A 27,604-nucleotide genomic window follows, 5' to 3' on the forward strand; every position below is an offset into this window, starting at 1 on the left:
GCTTCAGTTCATCTGCAAATTTGACACTATCAGCTCAGGATTAAACAAAGACTGTGAATGGCTTGCCAACTACAGAACCAGTTTCTCCTCTCTTGGTTTTCACACCTCAGCTGCTAGAAGAGGGCCTCATCCTCCCTGATTGAACTAACCTCGTTATCTCTAGCCTGCTTCTTGCTTGCTTATATATACCTGCCCCTGGAGATTTCCACTACATGCATCCGACGAAGTGGATATTCACCCACGAAAGCTCATGCTCCATAACGTCTGTTAGTCTATAAGGTGCCACAAGACTATTTGCTGCTTTTACAGATCCAGACTAACACGGCTACCCCTCTGATACTTGAAAATAAATGGCATTCTATTGTTGTTAGTGCGATTAATCACAATTAATTTTTAATCGCTTGACAGCCCTTATACAAACCTTACTTTACTGTACTTCTTCACCAAAATTTACATCAGCCTCCTTGCTTTGCTTTTCTGATGCTATGACATGTAAAAAACACCTATTTGTTGACATAAAGATGTCAGCAGAAGGCACATAATTGAAATGAAGAATTCTGAAATCTGATGCAGGGTGTGTGTTCATACTATTTTTTTAGGAGATTCAGTTGAGCCAATTTTCCTCTTTTCAGTTCTTTAATACTCCAAACAAAGCTTCCCTTCTGCTCTGTCCCTTTCACATATTTGTTGTATATCCAAAATCACAGAGCTAAATTTGGGGGGAACTATAAAACAACTTGTAAATGTTTAGGAGGAGGGACTGGATTTTTATTAAGTATGGCTGCTGCCTCGCTCAATTGGCATTTGGGAAATAAATGAATTTGTTTCAATCGTTTGTAATCACATGTACTGTGACATTTGGAACCGCATCACTGTCCGCTTTCAAATACAAACACATTGAAAGAACATTTAGAGGAAGAGCACTTTCATTTCAGCGTAGGTTGGCTTGTATCCTACGTATAGGGATCAGAACCACACTAAACCATGGTTGTTGATATGGGTGTAACTAGCAGGGTGTCAGTCAGTGTGGACAAGGATTCTTTTTTTCCCTGAAAATTGTGCTAGTGAATTTTCTTGAAGACTAACTTTTTAGCAGCGTGCCACTACGTTCGACTGTTCGCCTAAAACAAAACCCAACCCCACCACATTCGGGGAGACGTAGTTAAACTTTGATAACAGCTATGTATCAACAGAAGTGTCATTAGTACAGGTCTGTTCCAAGTGTGGACCAGGCTATATTACAAAAGAAGCTGCTGTGGTGGAGGAGCTGGTTTTACATTAATTCCCAATATGGTTAAAACACTATTTGGTCTTATAGATGGGCTCAGATGATGCTGTTCGTACCTGACAGAAATTCAGGCTTTATCCAACAGTAGACTGGATTTAGTAATATTTTATTCACTTCACCACAACCAGAAGCTTGTTCAAAATACAGCTTCTTAGGTTGGTTTTAGGACTGCATCTTCCTCCCCAGTTTTATTCACTTCAGTAGGTTCCAGAACTGATTAGCTGATCGCCATATTTGGGGTTGGGAAGGAATTTTCCCCCAGGGCAGATTGGCAGAGGCCCTGGAGGTTTTTCGCCTTCCTCTGCAGCATGGGGCACGGGTCACTTGCTGGAGGATTCTCTGCAGCCTGAGGTCTTCAAACCACAATTTGAGGACTTCAATAACTCAGACATAGGCTAGGGGTTTGTTATAGAAGTGGATGGGTGAGATTCTGTGGCCTGCGTTGTGCAGGAGGTCAGACTAGATGGTCATAATGGTCCCTTCTGACCTTAAAGTCTATGAGTCACCCTGTTATACAAGTGCAGCCAGGAGACTGAACACTGTGAAATACTGACCAGATGCCCCCTTCTGTACCCCAATGCCCTGCCCAGGTCAGAGCCTGCACCCCTCACCCAAACTCCCCACAGCCTGCACCCCAAACAGGGCCAGATTAACCTTTTGTGGGCCCGCATGGGGGCGAAGGGGACCCGGGGTGGGGGGGCAGAGTCCTCAGAGCGAGGGGCTGCCTGAGGCAATGGGAGATGGGTCATGGCACGGCAGGGACAGCCCCGCTCCGCCCAGCCCAGTACAAGGGCACTGTTCACAACCTAGGAGCCGCCAGACGCACACTGGCCAGCCCGGCCCTGCGCTGCCATCGTGCTTCTTCTCCTTGGGGGAAGGCCCGTGCTGCACCGTGCTACCCCCTGCCCATCGCCACAACCCCAGAGACCCCCACAGACCACCCTGCCCAGCAACCCCCTGACCCCCAACGCCCAGCGCCACGCCCCCAAAGACCCCCCCAACTCCCCCTGCCCAGTCCCCCTCTGACCCCCTGTGCCCAGCATCACACACCCCAGAGACCCCCACAACCCCCTGCCCACCACTCCTCTGCCCCCCTGTGCCCAGCACCACACACCCCAGAGACCCCCCCCAACCCCCCTGCCCAGCACCCCTCAGACCCCCTGCGCCCAGCGCCACACCACCCAGAGACCCCAACAGCCGAGCACCCCTCTGACCCCCTACGCCCAGCGCAACACCCCCCAGGAACGCCCACATCCCTCATGCCCAGCACCCCTCTGACCCTCTGTGCCACACCCCCTGAAGACCCCCAACCCTCCCCTGCCCAGCACCCCTCTTATGCCCTATGCCCCATTGCCACACCACCTGGAAACCCCCTGTCATGGAGTCCCCGGGCGCTGCTCTGGAACTACTCCCCACCAAGCCAGGCAGGACTTTGGGGAGCCTCCTCTCCCTCGGAGCAGACTGTCTGCAGGGCAAGAAGCTCCCACGGTTTCACCTCCTGGGTGTCTCCTTGGAGCATTCAGCATCCTCTGCCCCTCCATGCGCTTCCCACAGCGAGTCCGCCCAGGCGGGGTCCTGGGGAAGCCACAGGGTCCTGCACCCCCACTTCGCAGTCAGACGTGACTCTCAGCCAGCCAGTGACACAGAGGTTTATTAGATGACAGGAACAGGGTGTAAAACAGAGCTCATAGGTACAGAGAACCGGACCCCTCGGCCAGGTCCATCCTGGGGGCAGTGAGCCAGACAACCCCGTCTGCACTTCACGCCTCGTCCCCAGCCAGCCCCAAACTGAACCCCCACTCTCCAGGCCCTCCTCCTGTGCTCAGTTCCTTTCCCGGGCCAGGAGGTCACCTGACCTCTTTGTTCTCCCCCACCTTTAGCATCCCCTTGCAGGGGGAAGGGCCTGGCCATTAGTTGCCAGGAGACAGAGGGTCGGCCAGGACTTGAGGCCCCCACACAGTATTCAGAGGGAACACTAAGAACAGCCCCATTTCATCACACCCCCACAAACCCCCCACGCCCAGCTCCCCTCGGAACCCCTAGGCAGAGGTGGAAGTAAGCTGGGACGGGCCGGTACGGAGGACCGGTAAGAAAAGGAGACTGACTGAGGGAGGGAGAGAGAAGCCTGCTCCCTGCATAAGAATAGTTTAAACTCAGCTGTTCCCTGATGGTTCAGCCCCCAGGGCTCGGTTTCTGGCATCCTTGTTAATTTCACTCACAGTAGCTGGGGGGTGGGGGGTCGAGGGGCGGGTGTGTTTGACCATGGCATGGGCAGTCCTTTTCTGCCCCCGGGATGAGGGGATCTCTCCTTCTAATATACACAACAAATACAAGCATTTCGCTGCCCAGCTTAAATCCAGAGCTAATAAAAGCAGGTGGAAGGGGAAAAGTCACTCACTGTCACATTGGTTTGTCCGCTCCTCCCCCTCCCTCCTCCAGCCAGGCTGCAGACAAGGCTCTGCATTCCTCCCCCCCCGCCCCTGAGCAGGGGTTTTCCTCTAGGCTCTACATAAGAACATAAGAACGGCCGTACCGGGTCAGACCAAAGGTCCATCTAGCCCAGTATGTGTCTACCAGCAGTGGCCAATGCCAGGTGCCCCAGAGGGAGTGAACCTAACAGGCAATGATCAAGTGATCTCGCTCCTGCCATCCATCTCCATCCTCTGACAAACAGAGGCTAGGGACACCATTCCTTACCCATCCTGGCTAATAGCCATTTATGGACTTAGCCACCATGGACTTATCCAGTCCCCTTTTAAACATTGTTATAGTCCTAGTCTTCACCACCTCCTCAGGTAAGGAGTTCCACAAGTTGACTGTGCGCTGCGTGAAGAAGAACTTCCTTTTATTTGTTTTAAACCTGATGCCCATTAATTTCATTTGGTGACCCCTAGTTCTTGTATTATGGGAATAAGTAAATAACTTTTCCTTATCCACTTTCTCAACATCACTCATGATTTTATAGGCCTCTATCATATCCCCCCTTAGTCTTCTCTTTTCCAAGCTGAAGAGTCCTAGCCTCTTTAATCTTTCCTCGTATGGGACCCTCTCCAAACCCCTAATCATTTTAGTTGCCCTTTTCTGAACCTTTTCTAGTGCTAGAATATCTTTTTTGAGGTGAGGAGACCACATCTGTGCACAGTATTCAAGAAGTGGGCATACCATGGATTTATATAAGGGCAATAATATATTCTCAGTCTTATTCTCTATCCCCTTTTTAATGATTCCTAACATCCTGTTTGCTTTTTTGACCGCCTCTGCACACTGCGTGGACATCTTCAGAGAACTATCCATGATGACTCCAAGATCTTTTCCCTGACTCGTTGTAGCTAAGTTAGCCCCCATCATGTTGTATGTATAGTTGGGGTTATTTTTTCCAATGTGCATTACTTGACATTTATCCACATTAAATTTCATTTGCCATTTTGTTGCCCAATCACTTAGTTTTGTGAGATCTTTTTGAAGTTCTTTACAGTCTGCTTTGGTCTTAACTATCTTGAGCAGTTTAGTATCATCTCCAAACTTTGCCACCTCACTGTTTACCCCTTTCTCCAGATCATTTATGAATAAATTAAATAGGATTGGTCCTAGGACTGACCCTTGGGGAACACCACTAGTTACCCCTCTCCATTCTGAGAATTTACCATTAATTCCTACCCTTTGTTCCCTGTCCTTTAACCAGTTCTCAATCCATGAAAGGACCTTCCCTTTTATCCCATGACAGCTTAATTTACGTAAGAGCCTTTGGTGAGGGACCTTGTCAAAGGCTTTCTGGAAATCTAAGTACACTATGTCCACCGGATCCCCCTTGTCCACATGTTTGTTGACCCCTTCAAAGAACTCTAATAGATTAGTAAGACACGATTTCCCTTTACAGAAACCATGTTGACTACTGCTCAACAGTTTATGTTTTTCTACATGTCTGACAATTTTATTCTTAACTATTGTTTCGACTAATTTGCCCGGTACCGACGTTAGACTTACCGGTCTGTAATTGCCGGGATCACCCCTAGAGCCCTTTTTAAATGTTGGCGTTACATTAGCTAACTTCCAGTCATTGGGTACCGAAGCCGATTTAAAGGACAGGTTACAAACCTTAGTTAATAGTTCCGCAACTTCACATTTGAGTTCTTTCAGAACTCTTGGGTGAATGCCATCTGGTCCCGGTGACTTGTTAATGTTGAGTTTATCAATTAATTCCAAAACCTCCTCTAGTGACACTTCAATCTGTGGCAGTTCCTCAGATTTGTCACCTACAAAAGCCAGCTCAGGTTTTGGAATCTCCCTAACATCCTCAGCCGTGAAGACTGAAGCAAAGAATCCATTTAGTTTCTCCACAATGACTTTATCGTCTTTAAGCGCTCCTTTTGTATTTCGATCGTCAAGGGGCCCCACTGGTTGTTTAGCAGGCTTCCTGCTTCTGATGTACTTAAAAAACATTTTGTTATTACCTTTGGAGTTTTTGGCTAGCCGTTCTTCAAACTCCTCTTTGGCTTTTCTTATTACACTCTTGCACTTCAGTTGGCAGTGTTTGTGCTCCTTTCTATTTGCCTCACTAGGATTTGACTTCCACTTTTTAAAGGAAGTCTTTTTATCTCTCACTGCTTTTTTTACATGGTTGTTAAGCCACGGTGGCTCTTTTTTAGTTCTTTTTACTGTGTTTCTTAATTTGGGGTATACATTGAAGTTGGGCCTCTATTATGGTGTCTTTAAAAAGGGCCCATGCAGCTTGCAGGGATTTCACTTTAGTCACTGTACCTTTTAACTTTTGTCTAACTAACCCCCTCATTTTTGTATAGTTCCCCCTTTCAAAATTAAATGCCACAGTGTTGGGCTGTTGAGGTGTTCTTCCCACCACTGGGATGTTGAATGCTATTGTATTATGGTCACTATTTCCAAGCGGTCCCGCTATAGTTACCTCTTGGACCAGCTCCTGCGCTCCACTCAGGATTAAATCTAGAGTTGCCTCTCCCCTTGTGGGTTCCCGTACCAGCTGCTCCATGAAGCAGTCATTTAAAGTATCGAGAAATTTTATCTCTGCATTTCGTCTTGAAGTGAAATGTTCCCAGTCAATATGGGGATAATTGAAATCTCCCACTATTGGGTTCTTAATTTTGATAGCCTCTCTAATTTCCCTTAGCATTTCATCATCACTATTACTGTCCTGGTCAGGTGGTCGATAATAGATCCCTAATGTTATATTTTTACTAGAGCATGAAATTTCTATCCATAGAGATTCTATGGAACATGTGGATTCGCTTAAGATTTTTACTTCATTTGAATCTACACTTTCTTTCACATATAGTGCCACTCCTCCCCCTGCACAACCTGTTCTGTCCTTCCGATATATTTTGTACCCCGGAATGATTGTGTCCCATTGATTGCTCTCAGTCCACCAGGTTTCTGTGATGCCTATTATATCAATGTCCTCCTTTATCACAAGGCACTCTAGTTCACCCATCTTATTATTTAGACTTCTGGCATTTGTGTACAAGCACTTTAAAAACTTGTCCCTGTTTATTAGCCTGCCTTTTTCTCATGTGCCAGATTCTTTTTTATGTGACTGTTTATCATCTGATCCGGCCCTTACATTATCCTCTTCCGTCCTCTGCTCCTGACTATAACCTGGAGATTCTCTATCATCAGACTCTCCCCTAAGAGAAGTCTGTGTCCGATCCACACGCTCCTCTGCAGCAGTCGGCTTTCCCCCATCTCCTAGTTTAAAAACTGCTCTACAACCTTTTTAATGTTAAGTGCCAGCAGTCTGGTTCCACTTTGGTTTAGGTGGAGCCCATCTCTCCTGTATAGGCTCCTCCCATCCCAGAAGTTTCCCCAGTTCCTAATGAACGTGAACCCCTCCTCTCTACACCATCGTCTCATCCACGCATTGAGACTCTGAAGCTCTGACTGCCTACCTGGCCCTGCGCGTGGAACTGGGAGCATTTCTGAGAATGCCACCATAGAGGTCCTAGATTTCAGTCTCTTCCCTAGCAGTCTAAATTTGGCTTCCAGGACATCTCTCCTACCCTTCCCTATGTCATTGGTACTTACATGTACCACGACCACTGGCTCCTCCCCAGCACTACACATAAGTCTGTCTAGATGCCTCGAGAGATCCACAACCTTCGCACCAGGCAGACAAGTCAGTTTGCATTAGGGACACTGGCTGAGATGCCTGCTGCTGCTGCCTGCAAAAGAACAGTTTAAACTCAGCTGTTCCCTGTGCAGTTCAGTGCCCAGAGTTAGGAGCTGTTTCTGGCATCCTTGTTAATTTCACTCCCAGTTGTTGTTGGGTGTGTGTGACCATGGCAGGGGCAGTTCTTTTCTGCCCCAGGGATGAGGGGATCTCCTAAACACAATCAAAATCAGGAACCATTTCCAAGTTCAAATCTATCCCATTCCCTCCCCAGCAGAGGATCATGGTTGTGATGTCCAAACTGCTTGCAGATCCTCTTTGAAATGTTACTGTTTAAAAAAAACACAAAAAACATGGAGAACATGGTGGAAAGATGTGTCATGAAGATTAGGGTTTATTTTGGGCAAAGCAATTTTGCTAAAGCAACTAAAGATTCACAGGGAAAGCAAATAGCCCCCATAGACAAAACCACAAAGGGACTGGAGGGGAAAACTAAATATTCAGGGAAATTATTGTGCCTCCTTTGAAAGAAATAGTAGTTTTCATTCCAACCCACCCTCTTTATATATTGATTTAAACACCTGAAATGTGGTGCAATCTCAGATCTCTTTTTGTTTTGTTTTGTCCTGCCTGCAGAGTGCAGAGGCTGAAATTGACAAAACTTTCTCTAAATATCTTGTATATTTCAGGAAGGCTATTCCAGTTGTCCTTCATTCACCCCTGGCTTCCCCTCCCCCCCTCCCCCCCCCGGCTCCCTCCCTGGCTGGCTGGCTGTGGTTTTTGCCTTGGTTACTTACTCCTCAGCAGACCCAGCCCAGCGGCACCTGCTGGCTCTCTGCTGGCAGCAGCCCACAGGGGCCGGTTGCTAGGGTCGCTGCTGGTCGGTGGCAGGCTGCAGCTGCATTGTTTGTGACACATTCATACACACACAGTCAGAGGTGAAAGTAAGCCGGGCCGGTCTGGTCCGGCATACCGGCGAGAGTCAGTACGCCGTGCTGGACCGCATCGACTTCCATGGCGGGGATTGAAAGGGCAGCCCAGAGCCCTTTAAATCCCGGCTGCGGCTCCGGTGGCCAGGCTGGGGCCGGGATTGATAGGGCTCAGAGCTCCCCGCGACCTCTGTGACCCCCTACACCCAGCACTATGCCCAGCACCCCACCACCCAGAGACCCTCACAACCCCCCCACCCTGCACCCCTCTGACCCCCTACACCCAGCGCTATGCCCCCCGGGGACCCCCGAACCTCCCCCACCCAGCAACCCTCGGACCCCCTACGCCCAGCGCTATGCCCCGCGGGGACCCTCGAACCTCCCCCACCCAGCAACCCTTGGACCCCCTACGCCCAGCGCCACACCCCCTGGAGACCCCCCAAACCCCCACTGCCCAGCACCCCTCTGACCCCCTACTCCCAGCGCCACGCCACCTGGAGACCCCCCCCGCCCATCACCGCTTGAACCCCCTACCTGCGGCGCCATGCCCCCCAGAGGCCCCCACAAATACCCATGCCCAGCATCCCTACACCCGAAGACCCCCAGAAACTCCCCTGCCCACCACCCCTCAGACGCCCTATGCCCAGTGCCACACCACCACCATTCAACTGCATGAATAATCAAGAGTCTTTGCAATAACTGCATAGGCATTTCTGAAATGGTTTGCATGCCTGTAATCATGGTGATTTTATTGGTCCCCATTTCGCTATTGTTTATCTGTCTGGTTGGCTGATTTTTTTTTCCTGATGAAGTAATTTTGCTGGGTGTAAACCAATGAAGGGGGTGGGATCTAATTTGTTAAATAATCAAGTGACATTATGTTTGGATTGATTAGTTAAATTACAGTAAAATGACCGATGAAAGGCATAGCTGAGAATGAGGTGATACTGATAGGTGTATGACAGGTTTCAGAGTAGCAGCCGTGTTCGTCTGTAGCCACAAAAAGAACAGGAGGACTTGTGGCACCTTAGAAACTAAGACATTTATTTGAGCATAAGCTTTCGTGGGCCACAACCCACTTCATCGGATGCATGTAGTGGAAAATACAGCAGGAAGATATAGATATACACAGAGAACATGAAACAATGGGTGTTACCATACACACTGTAAGGAGAGTGATCAGTCAAGGTGAGCGGTTGTCAGCAGGAGAGAAAAAGAACAGTTTGTAGTGGTAATGAAAATGGCCCATTCCCAGCAATTGACAAGATGTAAGGAACTGGGGGGACGGGGGGAGGATAAGCATGGGGAAATATTATGCACATGCCTGCGATTTATTCATGCCTGTCTTGTGACTGGTCTACGAATGATGCATTGTTGATGTAGATTTACCCTGCTTATAGGTCTGCAGTGTACAGCTCATACCTTCTAACTCCACGCTGAGTCTTAGATGGATGGACATGCCATGTTTGCACTCAAGTAACTGTTTTCTCTTGTAAACAATTCTCAGGGAAATCTTTTGAGGACAAAATTGCAAATGTTTTGGCATACCTAAGGAGTAACACATATCCTGAAAGGAATGAAGAAAGCAGGCAGACTGAACCTGCGTCGATTTGCTGTCAACTTGTCTTTGGAAGGCAAGGAATACTTTTGTTCAGATAATGCTGACACATTACACTGAAAACTTCAGCCTGTAAGCTTCAGTCCTGCTGTCCCAACACTGGGATTATTTGGAGTGTTAACCTTCCCTTCATTGGCTCCGGGATTGGGATCTCTAGTTTTATTAAAATTCTCCAGAATTCTCCTTTGCTCTCTATGCTAGTGGTGCAAATGTATTGTGCAGTTACATGCGAAATGGGTATAAATTTTACCAAAAAACCCTATGACTTTGCTTTTTTTCTTAAGTACCACTGACCACTACACTTACCTACATGCCTCCAGTTTCAATCCAGGACACACCACACGATCCATTGTCTGCAGCCAAGCTCTAAGATACAACCGCATTTGCTCCAATCCCTCAGACAGAGACAAACACCTACAAGATCTCTATCAAGCATTCTTAAAACTACAATATCCACCTGCTGAAGTGAAGAAACAGGTTGACAGAGCCAGAAGAGTACCCAGAAGTCACCTACTACAGGACAGGCCCAACAAAGAAAGTAACAGAATGCCACTAGTTGTCACCTTCAGCCCCCAACTAAAACCTCTCCAGCGCATCATCAAAGATCTACAACCTACCCTGAAAGATGATCCCTCACCCTCTCACAGATCTTGGGAGACAGGCCAGTCCTCGCTTACAGACAGCCCCCCAACCTGAAGCAAATACTCACCAGCATGGTAAGGGGCCGGGGCCAAGGGGGTTGGATAAGGGGCAGGGAGTCCTGGGGACAGTCAGGGGACAGGGAGCGGGGTGGGAGTTGGATGGGGCAGAAGTTCTGGGGGTGGGGGTGGTCAGGGGACAGGGAACAGGGGGATTGGATTGTGGGAGTTCTGGGGGGTCTGTCAGGACTTGGAGGGGGGCATGGATAGGGGTCAGGGGACAGGGAGCAGCAGGGTGGGGTCCCGGGGCAGTGGGGGGGACCTCAGGGGGGCGGTCAGGGGACAGGGAGTGGGGGGTTGGATTGTGGGAGTTCTGGGGGCTGTCAGGACTCGGCAGGGGGGTGGGGTGCATAGGGGTCAGGGCAGTCAGGGGACAGGGAGCAGAGTCGAGTCCCAGCGCAGTGGTGGGAGGGACCTCGGGGTGGTGGTCAGGGGACAAGGAGCAGGACAGGTCGGGGATTCTGAGGGGGGGCAGTCAGGGGGCAGGAAGTGGGTGGGGGTTGGATAGGGGGCAGGGCCAGGCTGTTTGGGGAGGCACAGCCTTCCCTACCTGGCCCTACATACAATTTTGGAACCTTGATGTGGCCCTCGGGCCAAAAAGTTTGCCCACACCTGCCCTAATGTCTCAGAAAAGTGGCTTTGCGTTTTAATTTGATCGCATGATACGCTCTATATAGAAAGCCTGCGTTTGCTCGCAGCTTGCATCCTCACTACTGCGGCACCGTGTTACCATTGGTCCTCCACCGGTACCAAGATGTCGACACTGCTATTTTCTAGTGCAGGGGTCGGCAACCTTTCAGAAGTGCTGTGCCGAGTCTTCATTTAGTCACTCTCATTTAAGGTTTCGTGTGCCAGTCATACATTTTAACGTTTTTAGAAGGTCTCATTCTATAAGTCTATAATATATAACCAAACAATTGTTGTATGTAAAGTAAATAAGGGTTTTAAAATGTTTAAGAAGCTTCATTTAAAATTAAATTAAAATGCAGAGCCCCCAGGACCAGTGGCCAGGACCCGGGCAGTGTGAGTGCCACTGAAATCAGCTCTCGTGCTGCCTTCGGCACCCGCGCCATACGTTGCCTACCCGTTCTAGGGTGTTCCCAGCTGCAGTGTAAACATACCCAGTTAGGGGCCATTGACTTCCCAGGGCCTCAGCACATGTTTAAGTGTTTTCCTGAACCAGGCTCTTAGATTTAACTCCCAAGCTCAGTGAGGAGTTCTGCCTACCTGGCAAAGGGCTGGATTAGGTACTCTGTGCCATTTGCAGCAGGAAGCATAGTGACAATCATCACATCAGTCCCTGCGGGGCGTGACACTCTGATCTTACTTGGCCTTTCTGTGGTGAGGTTTCTAAGAAGGGGAGTAGCAGCTGAGCAGTGTTGATGGGAAGGAGGGAGAGCCCGCACGCAGTGGGGGCGCAGTTTTGCTGTGATACGGTAACTGCGCCCAGCTAAATTTCACTCACTGCGAGAGACTCATCTGTTGCTCTAAACGGGTGAGATGGACTTTCTCAAAACAAGGAGTTTGTGTTGGTTTAGCACAAGAGCCTGTGGTTAAATGAAAACCACAAAGCGAAGTAGGCCCCAGCCTCTGAAGATGTGGAGCTGAGCTGTCTTGTCAGCCCACCTACAATGAAAACGGAGATGTTTGAAAAATGAACTCACTACTGCCTTTCCTCAAAGGGACCTGCAAGGACTGCACAGGGGGCTCTTTACAGTTGGGGAAACTGAGGCATAGAGCGGCAAATGACTTGGCCCAAGGCACATAGCAAGGAAGTTGCAGTGCGGGAATAGAACTCCTATATCCTGCTGCTCATGCTAGTACTCCAGCCCCATCCTAGAAGTCTCCAGGCAACTCCAGTGCTCACTTGGTGGCAGGCAACTTGCTGGAGATTAGCAGCAGCAAATGGGTAGTGCACCGAGAGGGTCAAATATTTCCCTGGGAGGCTCCAACCAACAGGGTCTTAAAAAGAAATGCACTGTGCAAACAATGCTTGCAGTCACGCGCCATCTCTGAACATTTGACAGCCCTACACATGAACTAACGGCGTCAGTTTTAGACAACGCCATGAAGATTATAGCCAGGGGGAGCACGCTGTTCCGTTCAGCCCGCAGGCAGGCAGCCTGAAACGGAACAGGGAAAGAATAGATCCTGGCTCCACCAGGGTAAAGCAGAGTTTTAAAGTTTGTGTTAGATTCCATGCTGCACAAGTCACTGTTCAGACCGATAGGCAGTCGCCTGCAACGTGCGGGCGCTTTAGTCTAAGGAGGGGAAGCCCAGCATGTTTATGCTGAAGAGTGTGAAAACGACCGAGGTCTCCTAACCTGGACCCCAACAGCCCCCGTGGCTCTGGGCCAGTCCCAACCTGGCTGTAGATGGTGATAGTACTTAACGAATCAGACATCAGTAACAGGCAACTATTAACAATCCCTTCACGGATGTGAAGCATTAGTGTCTCCAGAGCCCACCCCACAGGATCCGTGTTACTGAAACACACTGTGCCCTGACACGGCTGGTCAGCATCCAACGTGCCACGTGATGGGTAACATACTGCAGCCTCAATGTAGCACTGATGTTTACCGCTTCTCTGCGCTGTCAAACTGGCACTTTTACTCCACCCGAAAGAGACCAGGTCTCAGGTTAAGTCAAGTGATTCATTTTTATTTAAAACTGCATGTATAAAAAAACCAACAGGATTTCTGAATTCCCCTTTACAATATTAACTATTCACAAAACAAAAAGGCTACTGGCAAGACCAGGGGTGGCTCTATGGATTTTGCTGCTCCAAGCATGGCAGGCAGGTTGCCTCTGGCGGTTTGCCTGTGGAGGGTCCGCTGGTCCCGCAGCTTCGGTGGACCTCCTGCAGGCCGCCGGACCAGCGGACCCTCCGCAGGCGTGCCTGCGGGACGTCCTCCAAAGCCGCGGGACCAGCAGACCCTTCGCAGGCGCACCTGCGGGAGGTCCTCCAAAGCCGCAGGATCAGCGGACCCTTCACAGGCACGCCTGCGGGACGTCCTCCAAAGCCGCGGGACCAGCGGACCCTCCGCAGGCGCGCCTGCGGGACGTCCTCCAAAGCCGCGGGACCAGCGGACCCTCCGCAGGCAAGCCGCCGAAGGCAGCCTGCCTGCCCCCCTGGCAGCGCCGGCAGAGCGCCCCCTGCGGCTTGCTGCCCCAAGTACGTGCTTGCCGTGCTGGGGCCTGGAGCCCCCCTGGGCAAGACATCAGGTAAGGCAGGGCCTAACCTCCAGCCTCTGAGAAGATTCGCCAGTTAGCTGGCCTCTGGAATGAGATATGAATGTTCCCATGTAACAGGCAGGCAGCCACTGGCAAGAGTTTTCTCTTTTACACCCCGTGGATGAGAGGAACTGCTATTCGCCAGACTCCTGAATTAGATTGTGCTGGTGCATCTCTGCTGTTTTCTGTGGCAAAGGAACGTCTTGCATCCATGAATGATTTAGGAGGTCTTCCAAGGATGGCCTGTCGGAGGGCCTCAAGTCCAGACACCATTCAATGAGGTGCTGGCATTCTGGGGAGAGAAAACAAGCAGTCAGTGAGAATGTGCTGCTGAGTAATGTCTGGGAAGCCTACAAGCCTCCCTCTTTTACCACCTGCAAGTCTGCTTTGGGATCTGCCTTTCTTGCTTCACAGGACAGATGACCATGGCTGTGGCTAGGCCCTGGTCTCCACTAGGGGAGGCGGGGGGAATTGATCTAGGATACGCAACTGCGGCTACGAGAATAGCGTAGCTGAAGTCGACGTACTTAGATCGACTCACCGCGGCGTCTTCATGACGGCGAGTCGACAGCTGCCATCCCCCCATCGACTCCGCCTGCGCCTCTCGTGGCGCTGGAGTACAGGAGTCGACGGGAGAGCGCTCAGGGGTCGATTTATCACGTCTAGACTACACACAATAAATCGACCCCCCCCAGCTCGATCTCACAGCATCGATTCCAGCTGGAGTGTAGACCTGCCCTAGATGTGGTTTCTTAGTTACTTCCCCCACCCTAGTACGTAGGTGAACCAGGTCCCATCTTTGGATGGAGACTCCAAAAATACACAAGGGAGCAAATTAGCAGTGCAAGTCCATGAGCAGGCCATAGTCCCCCGCCATTCATATGCAGGCTAATAGCAAAAATCAACTTTCCCTTCCCCAGTGAGATGATGAAACCGGAGGGCTACTCGGTTCTAGCTCTTTTGTCATTTCCACTTTCTGTCAGACTGCTTCATCAGCCAGCGGCAGTAGCCACATTAAAGACCCCGGCGAGTGGCAGGAGAGTCAAGTGCTGAAGTGAACGACAACAGTGAGCTCTGAAGCAGCTGTCTGAGGCAGGGAAGACAGCGGGGTCCCCAGCATTTCCCCAGGATTCAATAGCATGAAACATCTCATTGAGTTTAAGACATGAAGGGACCACTAGATCACAGACTATGCCTTGCATGTCTCATTGGTTGCATGAAGTGATGGTAAATGCACCTCTATGTTGTGGTATTATCGCTCTGTCAGTGTGGCATTCAGGCTAAGCAGCTGTTCGCCCAACTCTAACACTACAAAGGAGTGTGCTCACCTGGAGAGACGCTCTGCCGAAAGCAGACCTGGCCCTTAATAATCTCCTCATCATGTTCAAAGGGGAGAATCCCGCAGACCATGTCATATAGCAGGACCCCCAGAGACCAGACTGTGGCTGATCTGGCATGATATTGGTGATTGAGGATCCATTCTGGGGGGCTGTACACTCTGGTCCCTGTAGAGGAGATCAGAGGTGCACGGTTAGCAGAAATAGTTCATCTCTTACCCTAAGCAGAGCAACCAGTTATTAATGATTTGTTCAGGTGTTATCAGGGTGACCAAGAGACCAAGTCAGGTACTTCAGCCCCCAATTTAGGTAGCAATATCTTAATATTGTTTAACTCTCAGCCCAGTTTGATTGGGATTTAAACCCCTAGCAGCTGTGCTAGGGCATAGACTACAAACGAAGCAGAACCAAATGGAGTGCAAACAACCATGTTTTCCAGCTGCAATACAAGCCACAATAAGTAACAGCTTTCTTAAGGCCACCGTTATCCTGCCTTCATCTCTGTCAATGTAACCATTTCTCAGTGAGGTAAAGAGAGAGGCAGCTTGCAGATGCTTCAGTCCATGGTGACCCAGTGCAGCCAGAGCATTTGGGGAGGTGCTGAGGCCTTGTCTACTGCACAACAAGGACCCCAGACAACCTTACAGTCCTCCTACATAAAGGGTTTCCTTGCTTAACCCAAAGAAGAGTTTATTCCTTTTCTGGCACTGACTACTGTTGAGTCAGCCAGGGATAAAGCCTGGCTACTCCAGAGCTGGGGACAAAGGTTTGTTGTACAACGTCAGGGGAGTGGTTTTAGTTTGTACCGTTGTGCATGTGATAATTATGCTTGGAACCCTGGTTTTGGCCTCGGCAGAGGCTTACACCCTTTGCCTTTGTTGTATCTGATCTCTTCCCTTCTGGCAGGAAGAGGAGACTGAGGTCAGAGCTCCTAGTCTGGTTTCTGGCCATGTGACTGTTGTTTACAAACTGTGGGTTGTAAAAAGAAACCTGATGTCCCACCAGGGGGCGCCACTAGCTTGGGAAATTCTGCAGGAGATGGGTGGTTGAGAGGGGCCATCCCTTGTCATCAACCTTTACATTAAAAACAAAAAATGCAGCACCCATCCGGCAGGGCAGAAGCAAAACAAACGCTCCACAACAAACTGATCTGGTTTTTTGAAAGTCAACGGCCCTATCCTGAATATGCCTTTCTAGTGGGTCAGAAAGAATGCCTGCTGCTCTGCTTATTTGTCCCCCACGCAGATCTCTGCACCCCTGCTCCAAGGTCAAACAGTCCTCCCTGGGTCTGGAGCTCCCCCCCCCCCCAAGATCTGACTCAGGTGCCTTTGGGGAGCAGAGGAAAGGGAGCCAGCTGTAAGCAGATCTCCCACCGATCCTATTTCACAACATTCATCCCGTGGCAAAACGCAACTTTCCAATGAAATGAATAATTCAGCGAGATGGCGGAGACAGCAGCTTCTCCTCTTGATCCCCTCCCCACACTGATGTCCATCCGTCCCCACAGAAAGAAACTGCACAAGAGCCCTCTTCTTTCTACTTGGGGGGGGACTTTCCCTCCCCTGCATTCTAGCTGGTAGATTAGGTTAGGATCCAGCACCTGAGCAGCCATGGCTGCAGAGAGGTTTCACTCAATCTTTCCCCATCTAGGAGGTGAGGCAGATCCTGTTTGCACCACCCCTAGAGGGTGGAATACCAGCCAGACCCCTGCTGAAATGCTACAGCTGTCATGGACCTAGAGAAAACCAAATCACTGGAACCAGAGCCCAACTTTCTCCTCTTATTGCTCACAGGGACTCCAGAGACTGATGCTTGTGAGTTCACACCCGGTTTCTGCCATGTGCCCCTCCCAGCCCCTGCATGACGTGGGCAGCTACCACCGGTTAACACCCAACAAAAGGGCAAACACATTTGTGAAATGCTTTTTGGATACAAGGCAGGGAGGAAAACCCCAAAGGTATCAAAGCTGCACATCACACAACAATATATTTAGCAAAGGAGAATGGCAGGGAAAGAGGGAACAAACCATTCCCTGGCTGGGAAGTTACTGAACATTTACAGGCAGGGAACAACTCATTTCAAAGAGGAATCTCCCTGGATTCCCTCCCTACGCAGATAAAATAGAAGAGGATGGAAACAGACACTCACCATCAAAATCAGTGTACGCTGTGTCCTTGAGTAATGCCCCAGACCCAAAATCTATGAGTTTCAGTTCCCCGCTGTTCAGATCAACCAGGATGTTCTCGTCCTTGATATCCCGGTGCAATACCCCACAGCTATGACAGTGCTGAACCGCCTCCACAACCTGGCGGAAAAAGCTGCGGGCCTGCTCCTCGGGGAGAGCACCCCGCTCCGTGATGAAGTCAAACAGGTCCTGCACAGGATCCGGTCGCTCCAAAACCAAGACGAAGCTGTCCGGTCTCTCAAACCAGTCCAAGAGCTGAATGACCCCCCGGAAGCCTGAGCCCACTTTCTTCAGGAGCAGGATCTCCATGGGCACTCTGCTCCCACAAGGCTTCACAGAGAGAGAAAGGAGAGCTCCATCAGAGGCAGGCAAATCGACCCACGAAGTCAAGAGCTACTGTGACGAGGTGGGATTGGTTATAATGTTCCCTCTGAATACTGGGGGGCGGGGGGCTCAGCTCTGGCCGACCCTCTGTCACCTGGCAACTAATGGCCGGGCACTTCCCCCCTGCAAGGGGATGCTAAAGGTGTTGGAGACAGAGAGATCAGGTGAACTCCTGGCCTGGGAAAGAGAGACAGCCCAGACAGGAGGGGCTGGAGGGGGTTTGAGAGTTTTTGGAAGCTGACTGGAAAATGGAGGGGAACCCCAAGGAGGCTCAGGCCTCCCAGCGGGGCTGTGGCCTCCCTGGGGCCCCAGATGGACCTAACTAAGGGGGGGTCTTGTGGTCTGTACTGGCAAGACCTGTTTTGGACTGTGTTTCTGTCATCTAAATAAACCTCTGTTTTACCGGCTGGCTGAGAGTCACGTCTGACTGCAAGGTGGGGGTGCAGGACCCTCTGGCTTCCCCAGCACCCCAACTGGGTGGACTCACTGTGGGAAGCACACAGACAGGCACATGCTGAATGCTACGTGTGAGCTTCCTGCCCTAAAGACAGTCTGCTCCAAGGGAGTGAAGGCTCCCCAAAGTCCTGACTGGCTTGGTGGGGAGCAGTTCCAGAGCATCGCCCGGGGACTCTGTGACAACTGGTGGCAGTGGTGGGATCTACTGCACCCCGTGGACAGCGCTTCTTGCAGTAAGTGACTGGGGAGCAGTAAAACGAAGGGGGATTGACGGGGACCAGGCATGCCAAAGATTCAGAGAGAGATGGTTTCAGGGGCGATTAACCCTTGGGAGTGTGACACCAGAAAGAAGGCTCTCGCAGTAACAAGGTCCCCCGGGGGATCACAGCGAGCGGTCCCAGGGGCAGAGGAGTCTGCGGCTCAACCCTGGCAGACAGGTGGTAACCTCAAGAAGGGCTGGTGCACTAGGGGACTCCCTGGGTACCGTGGGGAGCAGCGAGCACCCAGGCCTGTGAGTGGCCAGCAGGAAGATGTATGCCAAGTGCCTTAAGGGTGACCTGGTGGAGCTGTGCAAGCAGAGGGGGCTGCGCAGTGGGAAGCTCACCAAAGACCAGCTGATTGCCCAGCTGGAGGAGGGAGATCGCTTGAATGAACTGATCCCTGTCTCTGAGGGAAGCAGCCTGGCAGATGCAGCACAGGCACCAGTGTCTGTCCCCGCTGGGAGTGGTCAGCCGGCCGCTGAGGGCTTCCTGAGACCCCTTCTCCCTATGCCTAGGGGGAGGGTGAAGAGGAGCCCAGCGAATACTGAGGGCACCATGACCCCCCCGGCCAGCAGGGGATCCTCCCGGCAATGCTCGGCATCCGTGGAACGGAAGCGGCAGAAGTGGGAGAGAGAGATAAAAATGAGAGAGACGGAGGATCGTGAGAAACAGAGGCAGAATGAGGAGAGACAAAGACAACGGGAGCTGGAGGAGAAAGAGAGACAGAGGGAACATGAAGAACGACAGCGTCAGCATGAGCTGGAACTGGCGAGGCTGCGGGGCAGCAGGCCCCCGGCTGCGGGGAGTGAGGGGGGGCCCAGGACTGCGCGGAGCTTTGATAAGTGCATCCTGGCCCCGCGTAAGGAGGGGGAGGACATGGATGACTTCCTAGATGCCTTTGAGACGGCCTGCGAGCTGCACCAGGTAGATCCTGTGGACAGGCTCCGGGTTCTCACCCCCTTACTGGACCCCAAGGCCGTGGCATTGTACGGCCAGCTGGGAGAGGAGGAGAAAGGGAACTACAAACTGTTCAAGCAGGCCCTGCTGCGCGAGTTTGGGCTGACTCCTGAGATGTACCGGGAGAGGTTCCGGAGTCAGGATAAAACCCCTGAGGTCTCCTATCTGCAACTGGCCGTCCGCATGGAGGGGTACGCCAGCAAGTGGGCCGATGGGGCCCAGACGAAGGGGGACCTGGTTAAACTGCTGGTACTGGAGCAACTGTATGAGTGGTGCCCATCCGACCTGAGGCTGTGATTGAGGGACCAAAAGCCAGAGAACCCATGACATGCAGGGCGGCTGGCCGATGAGTTTGTGCAGAGCCGGTCGGGGGGTGGCAGGAAGGAGTCCCAAAGAAACATGCCTGCCATGATGCAGAAAGAGAGCGATCCTGGGACCTCTCATAAGGAAAACGTGGAGAACCCCCTCCCAAGGGGGACATCCGGCTTCAGAGCCAACCGACCAGCTCGGGGGGACCAATGGGATATGGGCTGCTATCACTTTGGCCAAAGAGGCCACATACAGACCCAGTGCCCCAGGCTCAGGTACAGACCAAGCAGACTGGACCCACAGAGGGTTAACTGGGTAACGGCCCAGCTGGACGAGGGGCAGGCTTCCCAGGAAAGGGGGGCTGGCAGCTTATCAACTGTTCAGGAGGGAGGAGGGCCCAGGCCACCTCCTCCGCAGAGCTGGATGCTCCGGACATCAGGTTTTCCATTTACAGGGTGGGCGCAGGGCTGTCCCTGCGAAGCGAGTGCCTTGTTCCTCTGGAGGTGGATGGGAGGAAAGTCTATGAATACTGGGACACGGGCGCTGAGGTAACGCTGGCCCGGCCCGAGGTGGTAGCTCCAGATGAGGTGATGTCCAACACCTATCTGACCCTGATGGGGGTGGGTGGGACCCCATTCAAGGTTCCCGTGGCAAGAGTACATTTGAAATGGGGGGACAAGGAGGGCCCCAAGAAAGTGGGGGTGCACCCTCATTTACCCACTGAGGTGTTAATGGGGGGGGACATGGAGAACTGGCCAAGCAACCCCCAGGGTGCCATGGTCGTGACCCGTAGCCCAAGCCTGCACAGGACACTGCGCCCTGACCTCGGGAAGGGTACCTTGCCCGAGGAGCAGAACCCTGCCCTGGTGGGGAGGGAGCGCCCAGAGACACAGCTCAAGGAGGCTGCAACTTCAGACCCAGCCGGTGAGAGAGAGCAGGTCCCCATCGCTGCCCCAGCTGCTGAGTTCCAGGCCGAGGTGCAGAAAGATCCCTCCTTGAGGAAGATAAGGGACCTGGCTGACCTCAGTGTGGTACAGACCATGGGTGGAGGTGGCCGGAAAAGGTTCCTGTGGGAGAAGGGGTTCCTGTACCGAGAATGGGCTCCCCCAGGGAAAATGGAGTCGGGGGGATCAGGAGGCAGCTGGTGATACCCCGGAAGTATCGCCACCAGCTGCTGTACCCGGCCCATGACATCCCCCTCACAGGGCACCAGGGAGCCTGGCGTACCCAGCAGAGGCTGCTACAGAACTTTTACTGGCCTGGGGTCTTTGCCCATGTCCGGCAGTACTGCCGCTCCTGTGACCCCTGCCAGAGGGGGAGGGAGGCCGGGACACGGGGAAAATGGCTGTAGGACCCTGGCCCAGCACAGAGGAGCCTTTCCAGAGGGGGGGCAGGGTCAAAAGGGGGGGTGTGTCTGAACCAAGAGAGCCCGAATCACAGCCCCCCAGACTGGAACGCGGGGAGAAGACCCCAGCCCAGCTTGAACCCCAGGGGTATTGGGGTGGGGAAAGGACATGAGCTGCATAAGCCTTCCCAGCTGCAGCCTACGGGTGCCATCGAGCACCCACGACCTAAAGGGGGGCAGGAAACTGGAAGGGCCTGGTGCAACTCTTCCCCCACAAAGGGGGGGATGCTGGGGCATCCCTGGGAACGTGGGTAGGTTCGAACTTCCCCAGGTCACTGGCTGAAGTGACCCCGCTCAGTTCGATCTCAAAGGGGGGAGAGGGACTGGTGACGAGGTGGGACTGGTTTTAATGTTCCCTCTGAATACTCTGGGGGGGCCTCAGCTCTGGCCGACCCTCTGTCGCCTGGCAACTAGTGGCCAGGCCCTTCCCCCCTGCAAGGGGATGCTAAAGGTGTTGGAGACAGAGAGATCAGGTGACCTCCTGGCCTGGGAAAGAGACACAGCCCAGAGAGGAGGGGCTGGAGGGGGTTTGGCAGTTTTTGGAAGCTGGCTGGAAGATGGAGGGGAGCCCCAAGGAGGCTCGGGCCTCCCAGCGGGGCAGTGGCCTCCCTGGGGCCCCAGATGGACCTCACTAAGGGGGGTCCTGTTGTCTGTACTGGCAAGACCTGTTTTGGTCTGTGTTCCTCTCATCTAAATAAACCTCTGTGTCACTGGCTGGCTGAGAGTCACGTCTGACTGCAAGGTGGGGGTGCAGGACCCTCTGGCCTCCCCAGGACCCCGATTGGGTGGACTCACTGTGGGAAGCACACAGACGGGCACATGCTGAATGCTACGTGTGAGCTTCCTGCCCTGCAGACAGTCTGCTCCAAGGGAGCGGAGGCTCCCCAAAGTCCTGACTGGCTTTGTGGGGAGCAGTCCCAGAGCATCGCCCGGGGACTCCGTGCTACCTACGACACCTTCACTACAGAGCCAAGACCATGCAATGCAGAGCCACAGCAGATATCCCTGCCCAAGACACTTACCAGCTCTCCCCAGTTAGAAACCCGGTCCTGGTGCACGTGCTTGATGGCTACCTAGGACACAACCAGAACCACCCAGACAATCAGGATTGGGTCAGGCAACCCCAGAAAGAGGGGAGGCAAACAAGGGACCAGTGAAGGGGAGGCAAGATGGTGGCTATGACAGGGCAAAGCAAAGGAGATGTAACGGGGTAAGGGACGGGTCTCTCACCAAAGGTGGAGCTCTATAGAGTGGGCTGCAGGGGTGGGGTGGGGGGGTCCCTGTCCAGGGTCTACTCACCGGGGCGCTGTCCGACAGGCGGGTGCCCGAGTGGACAGAACCAAAGCCACCACTGCCCAGCAGCGGGCCCACCTCGTACAGCTTCTCCAGCGGCTCCTTGTCCTTCCCTGCAGGCAGAGAGGCACAGACACCAGGATCAGACCCAGCAGTGTCCTCAAAAGGCCGGGCCAACCCTGCAAACCAGGCCAGACCCTCATTCCTCCTCAGAACGACCCCCCACCCCGAAACCAGACCAGACCCACATCCCTTCCCCAAACCGGATCAGACTTCCTTGCAACCCAAACTGGATCAGACTCCTCTATGAGCCTCTCCAATGCCTAGCAGGACAGGGTGCCTCCCAAACTGATCCCAGCCGCTCCGGGGCCCCCCACAGCAGAGCCCCCCCCTGCAGTCCATCCAAACCAAACTGAACCCAACTGAGCCTCACCTGGCTGTAGCTTGGCCGGGTGCAGCTCCCCACCGGACCCGGAGCAGAGGTTGGCCAGCGAGTTGATCTTGGAGAGCAGCATCCCCACCCTGTCCCCTTACTCCAGGACTTTCCTTTCAATAGAGAAACACTGGTAATTCTATCATGGCGTCCAGTACCAGGTGACTTGGTGTCACAGAGTGTGGGGGAGTCACGGCCCTGCACCCCCTTCCTGCGATTCTCTGAGACTCTCAGCCAGCCAGCAGAACAGGTTTATTAGATGACAGAAACATGGTCTAAAACAGAGCTTGTAGGTACAGGAAACAGGACCCCTCAGCCAGGTCCAACTTGGGGGGCAGGGAGCCCAGTGCCCTGCCTGGGCTGGGTCTCTGTCCATTTCCCCAGCCAGACTCTCCAGCTTGTGTCTTTCCCCGGCCAGGAGTCCCCTGATCCCTTTGTTCTCCAACACCTTCAGGTGGCACCTCGCAGGGAAGGACGCCAGGCCATTAGTTGCCAGGAGACAGGGTGTCGGCCATTCTCTGGGCAACAGAATCAAACTGGTCCCCTAGGGCTCTGCAACAATCACACACCCTGATCCCTCCACCTAGACACTTAAGAAAGACAAAAGGGAAACTGAGGCACACACACAGTATTCAGAGAAAAAATAAGAACAGTCCCACTTCATCACACTTGGTCACACAGGGAGCAGGATGGAGGAGAGGAGGGACCTGGTGAGCAGCGGGGGGGGGGAAGACAGACACGGGGAGGGGGTGCAGGAGAGGAGGGACTGGGTGAGCGGCGGGGGGGACACAGGGAGGGGGATGCAGGAGAGGAGGGACTGGGCCAGCGGCAGTGGGGGGACACGGGGAGGGGGGTGCAGGAGAGGAGGGACTGGGCGAGCGGCGGTGGGGACACGGGGAGGGGGTGCAGGAGAGGAGGGACGGGGCGAGCGGCGGGGGGGCCACGGGGGGGGGGTGGAGGAGAGGAGGGACTGGGCGAGCGGCCGGGGGGACACGGGGAGGGGGTGCAGGAGAGGAGGGACTGGGCGACCGGCGGGGGGGACACGGGGAGGGGGTGCAGGAGAGGAGGGACTGGGCGACCGGCGGGGGGGACACACGTAGGGGGTGCAGGAGAGGAGGGACTGCGCGAGCGGCGGGGGGGACACGGGGAGGGGGTGCAGGAGAGGAGGGACTGGGCGAGCGGCGGGGGGGACACGGGGAGGGGGTGCAGGAGAGGAGGGACTGGGCGAGCGGCGGCGGGGACACGGGGAGGGGGTGCAGGAGAGGAGGGACTGGGCGAGCAGCGGGGGGGACACGGGGAGGGAGTGCAGGAGAGGAGGGACTGGGCGAGCAGCGGGGGGGACACGGGGAGGGGGTGGAGAAGAGGAGGGACTGGGAGAGCGGCGGGGGTGACACGGGGAGGGGGTGCAGGAGAGGAGGGACTGGGCGAGCGGCGGAGGGGACACGGGGAGGGGGGTGCAGGAGAGGAGGGACTGGGTGAGCGGCGGGGGGGACACGGGGAGGGGGTGCAGGAGAGGAGGGACTGGGTGAGCGGCGGGGGGGACACGGGGAGGGGGTGCAGGAGAGGAGGGACTGGGCGAGCGGCGGGGGGGACACGGGGAGGGGGTGCAGGAGAGGAGGGACTGGGCGAGCGGCGGGGGGGACACCGGGAGGGGGTGCAGGAGAGGAGGGACTGGGCGAGCGGCGGGGGGGACACAGAGAGGGGTGGAGGAGAGGAGGGACTGGGCGAGCGGCGGGGGGGACACGGGGAGGGGGTGGAGGAGAGGAGGGACTGGGCGAGCGGCGGGGGGGACACGGGGAGGGGGTGCAGGAGAGGAGGGACTGGGCGAGTGGCGGGGGGGACACGGGGAGGGGGTGCAGGAGAGGAGGGACTGGGCGAGGGGCGGGGGGGACAAGGGGAGGGGGTGCAGGAGAGGAGGGACTGGGCGAGCGGCGGGGGGGACACGGTGAGGGGGTGCAGGAGAGGAGGGACTGGGCGAGTGGCGGGGGGGACACGGGGAGGGGGTGCAGGAGAGGAGGGACTGGGCGAGGGGCGGGGGGGACAAGGGAGGGGGTGCAGGAGAGGAGGGACTGGGCGAGCGGCGGGGGGGACACGGTGAGGGGGTGCAGGAGAGGAGGGACTGGGCGAGCGGCGGGGGGGATACAGGGAGGGGGTGCAGGAGAGGAGGGACTCGGCGAGCGGCGGGGGGACACAGGGAGGGGGTGCAGGAGAGGAGGGACTGGGCGAGCGGCGGGGGGGACACGGGGAGGGGGGTGCAGGAGAGGAGGGACTGGGCAGGCGGCGGGGGGGACACAGGGAGGGGGTGCAGGAGAGGAGGGACTGGGCGAGTGGCGGGGGGGACACGGGGAGGGGGTGCAGGAGAGGAGGGACTGGGCGAGCGGCAGTGGGGGGACATAGGGAGGGGGGGAGGAGAGGAGGGACTGGGCGAGCGGCAGTGGGGGGACACGGGGAGGGGGTGCAGGAGAGGAGGGACTGGGCGAGCGGCGGGGAGGACACGGGGAGGGGGTGTAGGAGAGGAGGGACTGGGCGAGCAGTGGTGGGGACACGGGGAGGGGGTGCAGGAGAGGAGGGACTGGGCGAGCGGCGGAGGGGACACGGGGAGGGGGTGCAGGAGAGGAGGGACTGGGCGAGCGGCGGGGGGGACACGGGGAGGGGGTGCAGGAGAGGAGGGACTGGGCGAGCGGCGGGGAGGACACGGGGAGGGGGTGTAGGAGAGGAGGGACTGGGCGAGCAGAGGTGGGGACACGGGGAGGGGGTGCAGGAGAGGAGGGACTGGGCGAGCGGCGGGGGGGACACGGGGAGGGGGTGCAGGAGAGGAGGGACTGGGCGAGCGGCGGGGGGGACACGGGGAGGGGGTGCAGGATAGGAGGGACTGGGCGAGCGGCGGGGGGGACACGGGGAGGGGGTGGAGGAGAGGAGGGACTGGGCGAGCGTCGGGGGGGACACGGGGAGGGGGTGCAGCAGAGGAGGGACTGGGCGAGCGGCGGGGGGGACACGGGGATGGGGTGCAGGAGAGGAGGGACTGGGCGAGCGGCGGGGGGGACACGGGGAGGGGGTGCAGGAGAGGAGGGACTGGGCGAGCGGCAGTGGGGGGACACGGGGAGGGGGTGCAGGAGAGGAGGGACTGGGCGAGCGGCAGTGGGGGGACATAGGGAGGGGGGAGGAGAGGAGGGACTGGGCGAGCAGCAGTGGGGGGACACGGGGAGGGGGTGCAGGAGAGGAGGGACTGGGCGAGCGGCGGGGAGGACACGGGGAGGGGGTGCAGGAGAGGAGGGACTGGGCGAGCAGTGGTGGGGACACGGGGAGGGGGTGCAGGAGAGGAGGGACTGGGCGAGCGGCGGAGGGGACACGGGGAGGGGGTGCAGGAGAGGAGGGACTGGGCGAGCGGCGGGGGGGACACGGGGAGGGGGAGCAGGAGAGGAGGGACTCGGCGAGCGGCGGGGAGGACACGGGGAGGGGGTGCAGGAGAGGAGGGACTGGGCGAGCAGTGGTGGGGACACGGGGAGGGGGTGCAGGAGAGGAGGGACTGGGCGAGCGGCGGAGGGGACACGGGGAGGGGGTGCAGGAGAGGAGGGACTGGGCGAGCGGCGGGGGGGACACGGGGAGGGGGTGCAGGATAGGAGGGACTGGGCGAGCGGCGGGGGGGACACGGGGAGGGGGTGGAGGAGAGGAGGGACTGGGCGAGCGTCGGGGGGGACACGGGGAGGGGGTGCAGCAGAGGAGGGACTGGGCGAGCGGCGGGGGGGACACGGGGAGGGGGTGCAGGAGAGGAGGGACTGGGCGAGCGGCGGGGGGGACACGGGGAGGGGGTGCAGGAGAGGAGGGACTGGGCGAGCGGCAGTGGGGGGACATGGGGAGGGGGGTGCAGGAGAGGAGGGACAGGGCAGGCGGCGGGGGGGACACAGGGAGGGGGTGCAGGAGAGGAGGGACTGGGCGAGCAGCGGGGGGGACACGGGGAGGGGGTGGAGGAGAGGAGGGACTGGGCGAGCGGCGGGGGGGACACGGGGAGGGGGTGGAGGAGAGGAGGGACTGGGCGAGCGGCGGGGGGGACACGGGGAGGGGGTGGAGGAGAGGAGGGACTGGGCGAGTGGCGGGGGGGACACGGGGAGGGGGTGCAGGAGAGGAGGGACTGGGCGAGCGGCAGTGGGGGGACACAGGGAGGGGGGGAGGAGAGGAGGGACTGGGTGAGCGGCAGTGGGGGGACACGGGGAGGGGGTGTAGGAGAGGAGGGACTGGGCGAGCGGCGGGGGGGACACGGGGAGGGGGTGCAGGAGAGGAGGGACTGGGCGAGCGGCGGGGTGGACACGGGGAGGGGTGCAGGAGAGGAGGGACTGGGCGAGCGGCGGGGGGGACACGGGGAGGGGGTGCAGGAGAGGAGGGACTGGGTGAGCAGTGGGGGGGACACAGGGAGGGGGTGCAGGAGAGGAGGGACTGGGCGAGCAGTGGTGGGGACACGGGGAGGGGGTGCAGGAGAGGAGGGACTGGGCGAGCGGTGGTGGGGACACGGGGAGGGGGTGCAGGAGAGGAGGGACTGTGCGAGCGGGGGGGGACACGGGGAGGGGGTGGAGGAGAGGAGGGACTGGGCGAGCGGCGGGGGGGACACAGGGAGGGGGTGCAGGAGAGGAGGGACTGGGCGAGCGGCGGGGGGGACCCGGGGAGGGGGGTGCAGGAGAGGAGGGACT

At 55.8% G+C, this 27,604-nt stretch overlaps 1 protein-coding gene across 2 annotated transcripts in view; it reads right to left on the bottom strand.

The window, feature by feature from the left end:
• Positions 1-13,886: 13,886 nt before the first annotated feature.
• LOC123354880 (serine/threonine-protein kinase pim-1-like) overlaps positions 13,887-27,604 on the bottom strand; it is a 52,142-nt gene continuing 38,424 nt past the window's right edge. Inside the window, exons 2-7 of one of the 2 annotated variants that reach the window (XM_044997247.1) lie at positions 22,923-23,035; positions 22,496-22,602; positions 22,219-22,269; positions 17,389-17,755; positions 15,232-15,408; positions 13,887-14,195 (exon numbers count right to left, since the gene is read on the bottom strand). In XM_044997247.1, the coding sequence (XP_044853182.1) occupies positions 14,038-14,195; positions 15,232-15,408; positions 17,389-17,755; positions 22,219-22,269; positions 22,496-22,602; positions 22,923-23,004 (942 nt within the window). In that variant the 5' untranslated portion in view covers positions 23,005-23,035 and the 3' untranslated portion in view covers positions 13,887-14,037. Of the gene's footprint in view, positions 14,196-15,231; positions 15,409-17,388; positions 17,756-22,218; positions 22,270-22,495; positions 22,603-22,922; positions 23,065-27,604 lie in introns of those variants that run through there. The other variant, XM_044997248.1, reaches the window with a different exon arrangement.

The sequence above is a fragment of the Mauremys mutica genome, chromosome 22 (genome assembly GCF_020497125.1).
Source record: "Mauremys mutica isolate MM-2020 ecotype Southern chromosome 22, ASM2049712v1, whole genome shotgun sequence".
Classification (NCBI taxonomy): domain Eukaryota; kingdom Metazoa; phylum Chordata; order Testudines; family Geoemydidae; genus Mauremys; species Mauremys mutica.